The sequence below is a fragment of the Pyrgilauda ruficollis genome, unplaced genomic scaffold (assembly GCF_017590135.1).
Source record: "Pyrgilauda ruficollis isolate IOZ18807 unplaced genomic scaffold, ASM1759013v1 scaffold41, whole genome shotgun sequence".
Lineage (NCBI taxonomy): Eukaryota > Metazoa > Chordata > Aves > Passeriformes > Passeridae > Pyrgilauda > Pyrgilauda ruficollis.
This window is the reverse complement of record NW_024525601.1, coordinates 9,534,691-9,546,042: the sequence shown is the minus strand read 5'-3', so window position 1 is coordinate 9,546,042 and position 11,352 is coordinate 9,534,691. Positions and strand designations below refer to the sequence as shown.

The following is an 11,352-nucleotide window of genomic DNA, read 5'->3' as shown; positions in this document are numbered from 1 at the left end:
TCCTCCGTGCTTACCCTACCTTAGCAAGGGCTAAGAGCTCATTTCTTCAAGGACTTCCCTGAAGAAAAGTAAACAAAGCGATATTCCCGTTAAAGAGAGATAACGCCATTTATCTACATGGTTGGTCTATTGTCACAATAAGCAGATAAGGTTTGCACGGCACGCGTGAAGCTCCAATAAGCACTAATTAAACATTTTTCTCTGTCATCCTGTTTCCCATAGATGGCAATAAAGTTTCTACACTACCTGTTTTAGTAGCTAATTAAAGGTATGAGTTGCCTCTACATGGCAGCTTAGACATATTTATTCGCTAGCACAGGGAGAGCTACCCCTGGATATGTAACAGCAAACAAAACCTTTTAGCAAAGCTCTTCCTCTCCGGGCGGCGGGGAGGGAGCGCGATGCCACGGGCGGAGAGGGCTCACACGGGGGTGGCCGGGGGGACTCACCTGCCCCGCGGGGACCCGCCCGCTGCTGCCGGGGGCGTCCCTGCCCGCCGGGGCCCCTCCCCAGCCCGCCCGGCCCCAAAGTTTGGCGAGGAAACTTTGTGTGTTGGCGCCGCTGCGGAAGCGCCTCCCGGGAGCGGCGGGAGCGGCGGGCAGGTGAGAGGCTGCCGCTGGGCACCCACCTGGGACAAGCGGGAGGGCGGACGAGCCTGCGGCCGGATCTCCTCGGCGGCCCCGGCAGCCGCCGCTCCCCCACACACACACACACCCCTCCTCCGTCACACGCTGGGAATCGGGAATTCGTGGCACGTCTCCAAAATAAAAAAATGGACTGGTATTTTGCCTGTGCGTTTTCTAGCAGAAGAGTGAATGACTAGGGTAGGCTGCGAGTCTTGTTGGCATGCTGATAGCCCCTCGGTTCACTGCAGTCCGTAAACAAGACCGTGTCATTTCAACAGTTCAAAAAACGAAAGATCTGGCTTTGACACAGTGCTTTTGCTGATGTTCCTTATCCTGACAGTGGGAAGAAATCCCACCTATAATCCTGTTAGAAGACTGAGAGCCATCAGGTTGCTGTCTTGTGAGCAGTGTTTTTGTTTAACTTCCCAAAATCCAGGTGACTTCCATGGGACTGCTCGCTGCCTCCCAGGAGTGCTTCAGACAGGTAAGAGCTAAGCATGCCAGACTTGCCTTTTTCTGCTGAGGTCCCTCAGTCCTGACTGGGAAATGTTACTGAGAATAACAATGATTTTTCCTTTTTTAAAGCAAGATGTCCAGCAGTAGTAGAATGAAACCCTTGAAACTGAATATCCTAGTGAATTGGTGAAGTTCCAGACCTGATGCTTTCAGTGTCTTCTCTGTTCTCTGTAAGTAACCAAAACTTTCCATGATGCTGATGTGTCAACCTGCATACACGTGGGTAGGACAACTTGGCATTTATCTGTTCTTAACACAAGCATAACTTTTGTTTGTCTAAAACTGCAGCTTTAAATTAATCTGCAGGTGTCTGAGGCAAGTTGCTATGTGCATTAAACCAACATGGTTTGAAGTTTAGCAGGATTTATGGCTGAGGAGCAGGACCAGCTAAATGGTGTGCGTGTTCTCAGAAGCAGAATCTGACTTATGCCCATTGTTTCATTAAATGGATTTTTTTCCTTTGGAAATATATCAAAAGGATAATGAGGAACTACTGATGTTAATAGATTAAAATGTCGAAATCAAGTGCAAACCATCTTTTCTTTGCCATGTTATTAATTTTGTATAGTGTGTTGTATGCTAGAAAGTGCATTTCAAACAAAATGTAATTGCTATAACAACATTGTGGTCTGCTATATAACAAGGGATAGTGAAGTTGAAAAGTGTTAAATGTGTACAAGCTGACTGTGTGGGAAGTTACTTTGGTGATGTTAATGTTTGGAATTTCCTGACTGCTATTAAAATTTCAAAATTTTAAGCTCTATTTTTTAAAGGGGCTTTATTGTTTCATAATTGGCAGTGGGTGAGTGAAGAATACTCACTTTGATAAAAACAGGTCTCTCCTTTGAAGAGAAATCCCTGTATATTTCATTTAAAAAATTTCATTATTTGTGTCTTATGGAACTCTTACAGAATTCTCTTAACTTGATTTGCAGTGTTGGTAGGTAGTAATCTTCTGTTATTGCCAGTAATAAAAGTTGTGCAGGCCAGATGGTGTCTTCAATTATACTTTTACACAGCCTTCTTATAAGCAACTCTTCAGGTGAAGAAGTTGCTGAGGTGTCAGCAGGACTGATGTAACAGTGGGCCTGTGTGCTCTCTATATACCCCTATTAAATTCCTATGGACAGGAAAAACTCCCTTATGGGAATTTTGGTTTGGTTTGGGTTTTGTTGTTTGCTTTTGTTTTTGTTTATCTGAGGGGTGTTTGGTGAGGCGTTGATTGGTTCAGTTTTTTTTTAATTTCTACAAAGTTTCTCAGCACCACTGTTTGACTGTCTTGGTCTGCTTACTCACTTAATTCAAATTTCTGTAAGGTCTTTGACTTCACCCAGCCATAACACTCAGTGTAACTTGCTGGAGATAAGAAATGGCAAATACTGTATGTTTCTTTCTAGCAACCACTGTAATAAACCAGAACAAAAAGTAGTACTGGCTGATATGAGGAACTGTGCAAGCATTGTTAAGAGCTGGAGCTCTGCCTTGTGCTAGTCGTTGTAAAGCCAGAAAGTTGAGATGTGGGCAGTGGAAAGGTGATCCTGGAGGATCATCTGCATGTGAAGTAGGACATGAGCTAACAGATGAGAAGTGAGGGAGGAGGGGGAGCGTTGAAGTGAGAAGATATCCTTGCTTCCTTCTACTGACTGAGCTGAAAGTAGTCTGGGCCAGTGTCCAGCAGAACATTCCTCACTGCAAAATGTTCTTGCCATGATAACTCCAGTGGAGGTATCCGAAAATGTAGTGCTTCTTGAGGTAAGGAAGGAGGAAAGAAAATTTAAAACACTAAAAAACACCTCAAAACTATGCAGTTGCAGTAGCTTGCTGTATTCTTTTTCTCATTTTGTTTTCATTAATCCAGTTGTGTCTAAGGAGATACTGGGTGGGTGGGAATTTGTAGTATCCCACAGTAATGTGAGTGTTTTGACCATTATAAAGATTGTATGGGTTTTTTCATCTGTATTTTGCTGGTTAATCCTGCATCTTGATATTCTTTATTTCCAGGTGAAGGAAAAAAAATCTGACATTAAAAGGGAAGGTTTCTAAATAGGAGGCAACCTAATGTTTTGCATTTGTATGTCCTTGATTTTGGAGCTAGGTGATGGTGAGGGTTAAAACACAATGGGGAAAATGCAAGGATTTTGTATCAGTAGAATGAGGATTCTTGAAACTCTTAACATTTGACAAATGTTAAACAATTTGGACTCAGAAGTGAATGACTATAGACCTGTAAAATTTCTAAATTTTTGTTGTGTTTGTCATCAAGGCACATAGTGCTATTGTCTGCCAGATTTACTGCTTCTCCATGATGGATAAGGCTATGTAGTAGTCTCTCTCCAGTACTCAAAAGGACTCGAAATTTTGGGGTGCATAGCTTGAGTTCAAACAAGTGGGACATTGGGGTCTATATATCCCAAAGAGATGGGGGTGATGTTGGGCAAAAGCAAGAATCTAGTTCAGCATAGGCGGAAGGCACAGAGCAGTTTCTCAGGCCACATTAGCTCCCTCATAGCAAGAACCATCCACCAAGGATGGTCAAGATATCCCCCAGGGGAGCCATGTCGCCCAGAACTAGAAGCAAAAAAAAGGATTCACAGCTTAAGCAGGGATGCTGAACCTCTGTCTGGATATGGCTGATCTCTTTTGAAAATACTTGGGTTGAAAGTAACTGCTTCTTGGCTTTTCACAGCCATGAGAAAGCATTTATCTTGATTAAAGAATATTTGCAGGTATTTCCTCTTGCCCAGGATGCCTGAGTGTGTAATCCACGACCATTGCTTTTTAATACAAAAGGAGCAAATTTGTCAGTGTTGTGCAACCATTTTTCAGGTTCTACTGGAAGACTCACAGACACAGACTTTTTTAAATGTCACTGCAATTTTTTCATATGGGGGTTACAAATCACTGTGTTAAATAAATTAAACTACTCATTCAAGCTGAAAAGCCTTTAAAATCCTACAAGGTAGCAGAATAGTTGGGTTTGATGTATTTAGATTCTAACCTGAGGTAAATCAGTAGTGTTAATTTAAAGTAATTTTACTCTTGTTTTAAAACTAATCTTAAAACTTAGTCAACATGTAAATGAAGAACACAGTTTCATATAAATTAAATTTAAATAAATTAAACTAATTGCAAGCAGCATGTAAACTCTTGATACAAAGATAATTACAGTGACTGTGATGGTGGAGTGAATCTGCCTTAGGGTGTGTTTGGTAGTTCAAAACAAAAAAAAAGAAAAACACCTTGATCTGCCTTTTCCTTTTATGAACTTCTTTCCACTCAAAACCAAAACTAATCTAGTAGAAAAACATCTGTTTTCTTATTAACAGATTAAATTGCCTAAAAGTGTTCCTTATTTTACTGTGCATTTTCATCGTCACCTTTCAGGGTTTGTAGGTGGTGCTGCATGCAATCATGATGGTGTTTGGGCAAGGTCAGCTCTATATTCTATGCTGTCATGGCTCATGGATGTATGTGATACCAGCTACTACTAAAGGAAAAACCATTGGCACCGTTCCTTGGGTAAATTATTTGTGGGCTGTAATTTGGTTAAACTTGGTCAGAAAGCACTCATGTTGGTGGCAAGAGCTGGGCAAACAGGGAGAATGAGAGCAAGCAGCTGGAGAGAGCAGCGGCACCAGCCTACAAGTGTCAGAAATGCTCATAGAGATGTGGTGTGAGATACTTTCCTTTCAGCATCCTCCATGTGGCCTGAGAAAGCTTTCCTTGCCCACTCAGAAATGCTGCTTTTCAGAAAGAAGGGCTGAATATATGGGAGCTTTGTGTAGTCAGAGATGGAAGAAAGTGACAACATCACAGAAGTGGGCTTTTTTGGAAGCACATACTGTCATTGTGTGTGTCTGGATTCCTCACCCTTTTATTATGAGAGAAACTTGCACATTCCAAACAGCAAGAAACTGATTCCTGCTTTCTAGTACCTCTAATTTAAGATATTTATTTCAAAGATATATTCAGAACCTCATATCTTTTTATTTGCTGCTTTTTTTTCCTCCTAATCCAGATGCTGTCAATGTCCTGTTACATGAACAACAGAGCTTTTGTTTGTGGGAAACAGAAGAGGTTTGTATTCGTCGATTCTATGACTGGTGGTTCTTGAAGGATTGCTTGTGCTGGGAAGCTTCTGTCTCATCAGCAGAGTGACTTCTGAGGACATGCAAACAGTGCATTTGCTGCAACACTGAAGTTAGGTGCAAAGCCCTACATTGCCTTGTAGCATAAAGAGCACTGCGACTCTGAGAGTGCTGAGAGCACTGTAAGAAAAAAAGGTGCAAGAGGTAATAGCTGATGAAGAGCTGGGTGAAAGGAGGCTCCACTACCCACACCTATACAAAAAGCATTTCACAGCATTCCCCAAGCTTTTTCTTTGTTTTTGTCCAATCTTCAGTGCTTCCTTCCAACCCTGTGCATCATCACCATAGCTGCAAAGACACAACATATAGGAAATTCCCTCTCTGTAGAATCAAAGCAGAAAGAGCAAGGTTAAGAAAAAAGCCTCTGTCACCTTCCTTTCATGTGCCTGGATCGAACCAGTTGCTTCATGACCCTTACAAAAAAGACTTCAGAGAGAACATTTACATTCTATTAATGTCTAGCTATCTGTCTTCTACAGAACAATTACACATAAAATGATTAATATTTAAACCTTGGCTTACATTTTCTGCAAGCAAGTTTGCGCTTAAGTGTATAGTTTAATGGCACAGAATTGGAAAAACATATGAAAAGTCCTGAACAGTTTTGTTGTTCTTGAAATCTTTTGCGTCTTTCTAACAGTTACTTTGTTCATTCAACAGCTGTTTTTAATGGGAGTTCCTGCTAAGCTTTATGTGTACTGTATTTTTAGAAACTCAGCAATTATAGATGTAACAGTGCTGAGTTATTAAAAAATACAAACTTGTGGAACATGGAGTACTTGTATGATTCAGAATAACTGTTAAGTGGCTACATTTTCTTTTCTCTGTTAAAAATCTTAAATCTTAAATCTGTTTAACAGATTTATCTTTCAAATATCTTCTAGTAGGCTGTATTCCTTTAAAAGCTTGAGTTTTTCCTAGCATTCTATGTGTTAGTTCATCAGACACTTCTGTCATATGTACTGACAACAGTGTCCATTATGTTGAATTTTAAGGCATTTTCTTTTGCTGTGCAGGCCAGTTTCAACAACAGCTCTTCAGCTTCTAATAATGCACTTTCAAAGTGAGCACATTCTTATTCAGGTTATGGAGTTGTCCTCTAGTGATCCACAGTGTCTTCATGTTCTGATTTTATAAAATGAATTTTATGACCCCTTTGTGGCACATGCAGGATATCAGGTAAATTACTTCCTCTGGGCCCACTGCTGTTCAATAAAGTAATCTTTTTGATAAGTTTTTACAGTTGAGCTCATTTCCATTAAACTTTGTGGCAAGAATTGAGTTCCTGACAAGTCCCTCTCCATATTGCAAAACATAGCTGAATAAAAAGATGAGCCATTAATTAATTTTTTGCTCTTTTACTGATACCACCTTATGCTTTCCTAATCCTGCAAAACTCAACTTGGATTCATATTTGAGGATGAACATCATTGTGTGACTCCTCAATGCCGGGGCTTTGCGAGCCAAGTGGTTGTGTTGTGGGATGACCCGTCCTTAAGGACACATGATTATACAGTCCAGAAGCAGAGAGGCTGGGTTGCCCATCAGAGGGGGCTGGCAGCCTCTTGGAGTGTGACCCAGCCATCCTGGGAGGCTCCAGCTGCTTGCTGTAGCTTCCCAGCTGTGATGGTTGTTGGGCAGAGTGGGGAATTGGTGTGACACCCAATGAGCTCATTTGGGTCATTACCTCCCGCTGTTATGACAGCAGGTGATGTTTGCTCTTCTGGAAGTGGAATGGTCTTTTCAGCCACTTTGAGAAATACATCTGCTTGGAGCTCATCTGGGGGTAGAAAGAATGTTGAGACTGTGAGCAGAAATACAAGCATTGAAAGCAATAGCTTGTAAGAGTTCCAGCTTGTATATAGTATGCTGTTAACACAGTCTCTGGTGAAGAATAAAAGTGTAACATGAGACCAACCTCCCTCTCTTGTTATTGCAGGTTGGTGTCTCTGGGGGAGACACCAAAGATGATTCAGGCATGCTGAAGACTTCAGAAAAGTGAGCAATGAGTCCTTCTGAAAGCTGAAGAGAAGCCCCCTTGCAGGGTCATGAACCTAAGACAAGTCTTCGTGTCTGTACTGCTGTTTGGAGTAGCTGGTCTACTCCTCTTCATGTATCTGCAAGCTTGGATTGAAGAACAGCATACAGGTACACTAGGCTTTCTCTCTTGGATTTTTTATCATAGTTGCATCTATTATTTTAAGATGACCATAAAACCTATTGAGGACATTTGGGGTAGAGTCCTCATTCCTCCACCTCCCCTTTGGAAGTAAAATGGCATTGAAAATAGACTTGTTTTAATTGCTGCACTTCATTAAGAAATTTCTTCAGACACATGAAAAGATGCCCCCAGCTACCTAATCATATTGTATCAGCTTCATTTGCAAAAGCAAGTGCTGCAAAAGCATTCTGCATGTCCAATTTAGAAATTATTCTCGATAATTTGTTGTGGGTTTTGTACATTACATTTTGTGTGGTAAACTAAATTTGGAGAAAAACTGCTGTGTTTTGTAGGCAAAAGTGGTCTTCTAACCAGCAATGCTCATGGAATCATTCTTTCCCTTTCTTTTTTGTTGTTGTTTGAGTCTGGGCTTGCAAGTCTTTTTATATATAACATCAGAGTCATCTAGCAACTTCAGGTAAATCTGTGTTAGCATTGGCTCAGGATTACGCTTCTGAATTGTATTTCTGTTGTTTCCCATTTATGATGTTTTTGGTTGAACCCCAGCTTGATCTAAATTCTCTTATGGACAAAACTAAATCAGGTTATTTACCTCAACCCCTACTGGAAGCTCAGTCACCTTCCACAAAATGCATAAGGCGTGCATGTCAGTAAGGTCCTCCACGGTTTTGCTCTGCAGGTCCACTTCTGTTATGTCACCATATTGAGGGCATACCCTTGATTTTACCTGTATACTTGTATTGGAGGGTTAGGGTTTTGTTTTCAAAGTTTGGGTTTGGTTGGGGGTTTTTTTGGGTTTTTTGGATTGTTTGGTATATATGCTTGGGGTTTTTTTGTCAGTCTATTTTTCTTTGTTTCCAGCTTGTTGAGTCTTGACTTTTAGATCCTCTCATCTCTCTCACTCAACTTCCATTTCCTCTGTAAAACTCCTACTTTATAGTATGTTGATACCATTGTGAAGAAATATATCTGTAAAACCACATTAGTCTCTGGCTTTATTGATTTGTACTGTTGGTTCATGAGCTGCTAGGCTCCAGTATTTTTCAGAGAGCAGTGTTGGGGGGGAAATATAGTGCATCATTTCTGTAGTTGTTTGACAATGACCTTGAGGTTTTTTTCAACTAAGTGCAATGATCACAGCATTAATTCTGGCTTGTTAATTTTTCTGGGCTGTCCCAAACTATTCACAAGCTTGTATTAATAAAACTGTTGCAAGAGGTAATACAGGCTCCCTTTGGAAAGGTTCCCTTGTAATCAGTTGTTGACAGAAGGGTTCTGGCAGAAACTGAGCATGAAGCAGAGGGGGGGTCTTCCTTGAAAATCTTTACTGTTGTCAGGAATGTTAAGGGTAGATATCCGTGCTTTCAAGGTAGTTCAGGAATGTAGATGATGACTGTAGATTATTGATTTATTTACTTGCTGACATTCTTCACATTCCTTGCATCTTTTCTTGTGCTGTAATTAACCTTTCTTTCCTTGCAGTGTTCCTTGTTGCTGTTTCTCACTGCAGTTTTTTTTACTCCTTTCTTTTGTATGTATCTCTCTACCATTAAAAAGAAACAGGAAAAATAAAATAAAAGTTTAACTAGGACAGACTCTGTTCTTTTGGCCAACCAGTTGCTTTCTTTGGGGTTTTCTTTGATATATTGCTATAATCTTCTTCAAGAGAGAGTCTTCTCCTCGCACACATAAGTCATTTCCATGTGGAAACATTTCTGTAATAAAATGGATGCTATCAGAGAATAACAGAATGGTTGGTGAGCTTAAAGTGTGACTGCAGTTTTGAGTACCCTTTTATCTCACTGGACTGCTGTTGTGACAGCACTTCATCAAGATCCAAAAAAAAAGAATTTTGGCATTCTCTACAGTAGCAGTAGAGAATGTATATGGTCATGGATATTGGCAAGAGCATGGAAAAAACTCATTCTTTGGTGTCTGCTCTTGTTTCTTCTTCCAATTTAACATTTAGAGAGCCATTCTTTTTTATTTCAAACACCTGTATCTCCTCTAAACCTTCTGCAGCACAATTCTCTAATGCTTCCCTCCTGTATGCTGCTTTAGAGTTGATATGAAATAGAACATATTTGCATATTCACAATATGCATTAGTTTAGTTATGGGCATTTTGCAAATTTTTTTTCTGTCTTCTGCTCTGTTTTTCATATTGCCATGTGTTGTGCACTGTGGCTTTTTTGGCCATGAGCTGTATCTGGAGAATCCTAAACTGACAAGTGTCTTTGCAAGGATTTTATGTGTTCCTTTAATCCTCTCACTAGCTGCACAGCTGTAAGAAAGCTAGTTTTAATCTGCAAGTGGCTGAGCATGTGAGGTGAAGTTCTGTTAGGAAATGGAAAGTGCACCTCATGGTTCTCAAATGCCCTGCCACGAGCCTGTAGAGACAAGTGTTTGTTGTAGGCAGAACTATTTTTATCTTCCACAGTGCCCTGCTCAAGACCTACAGCATTCATGTTTGCATTTGGTTGCTGAAGGGATGGAAAGTTGGATGTGTTTGAGTTAAGGAAAGTGTCTGTTTTGCACCTGTGAAATCTTTCTCCTTACCACCCCATTCTTCTGAATATCTGGAGCCTTTATAAATCACTATCTCTGGAAAAGACAGTGAATTTTACTCTTTTGTGATTTGTAGTGTTCATGCTTATTTCTCAGGCTCTCCTAACTGTGGTGTGAATTATTCCCAATCAGATGTAGATTTTTTGGGGGGGAAGTAGAAAATTATATGATAGTTTTCAATTTTATTAATGTTTGCCCTACTGTTTTAAAGTTGGACTGTTTTCTTTCACACTTGCCATTCTTATTGCCACTTTTTCTAGCAATTCATAATTTTTCACACTAGATCCAATGCCAGTTTTTATTCATAGTTTGTTTTCTCTCTTTTTGGGTCTCTTATTTCTACTTCCTGTCCACATCACTGAGATCTCAACTGTGATTTCATTCCCCTGTTTGTCTTATTTTGCTCTAGACTGATTTTTCCAAGCATGTTTTTCTCTGATTTATTTTTACAAACTTCCCTCATTACTCAAATGTATCCAGCCCAGGAAAAACTAATTTTTCATCCTGTCCATCTACTCCAGATGCACCTGCAGGCTCAGCAGCTGGATGCACTTCTCAGCACAGCCATGTCTTCTGCTCCCTCCCACTGTGCTTGGACTCTTCAGAATATTTCTAGTCATGTTTATCGTCCCTATACCTTAAAAAAGGGAAAATCTTTCATTTAAAGATGTCTAAGAAACAGCTGCTAGCTACGTGGTGATCCTCTCTGATGGCTTTTCAGAGACATTAGCAGACAGAGAGAACAGGGGAGTTTCTTGGTTTGGCTCTGGGCATGGGGTGTATAAAGACAGGATGATACATCTTTACTTCTGTTGTGTAGCTTCAGTTCAGCTCAGTGGAGTAATTGGGAACAGACTTGTCAGTAGTCCAGTGTGAGCATCAATATGTACAGACTACATCTGGATGAAAATTTAATTGACAACATTGATAATGTGGTATATGTGGAACACTTCATATTCTCCATAAATAAATATATTCATTGTATATAAATTCACATACGTTAATGAAGCTTGATGTGAATTCAGCTGGATCCTACAGCTTTACTTGACAGTTCTCCACACGTTCTTGCATTATGCAGTGCAAGCATCAAATATTGTGGCACTGATTAAGAAGCAATCACTACTTGTTACGTGCTTAGAAATTTCCAGCACTGTTGATCTTATTCAGATGGAGCAAACTGCTGGGTGTCATGGCTGATGTTGAGTTCTGTACCATGAATTACCTGAATTAGGGGGTTGTGGGGTACAAAGGACACTTACTTTTACTTTAAAACTCTTCCTTTTTAGGGGGACTGGTATAATTTATTGTGACTG

The 11,352-nt window shown here is 40.3% G+C and overlaps 1 protein-coding gene across 4 annotated transcripts in view; it reads left to right on the top strand.

The window, feature by feature from the left end:
- The first annotated feature begins 581 nt into the window (after window positions 1-581).
- CHST9 (carbohydrate sulfotransferase 9) overlaps window positions 582-11,352 on the top strand; it is an 85,605-nt gene continuing 74,834 nt past the window's right edge. Inside the window, exons 1-5 of one of the 4 annotated variants that reach the window (XM_041477674.1) lie at window positions 582-602; window positions 1,063-1,110; window positions 1,212-1,312; window positions 5,161-5,219; window positions 7,230-7,438. In XM_041477674.1, the coding sequence (XP_041333608.1) occupies window positions 7,339-7,438 (100 nt within the window). In that variant the 5' untranslated portion in view covers window positions 582-602; window positions 1,063-1,110; window positions 1,212-1,312; window positions 5,161-5,219; window positions 7,230-7,338. Of the gene's footprint in view, window positions 603-1,015; window positions 1,111-1,211; window positions 1,313-5,160; window positions 5,220-7,229; window positions 7,439-11,352 lie in introns of those variants that run through there. The other 3 variants (XM_041477677.1, XM_041477675.1, XM_041477673.1) reach the window with 3 other exon arrangements.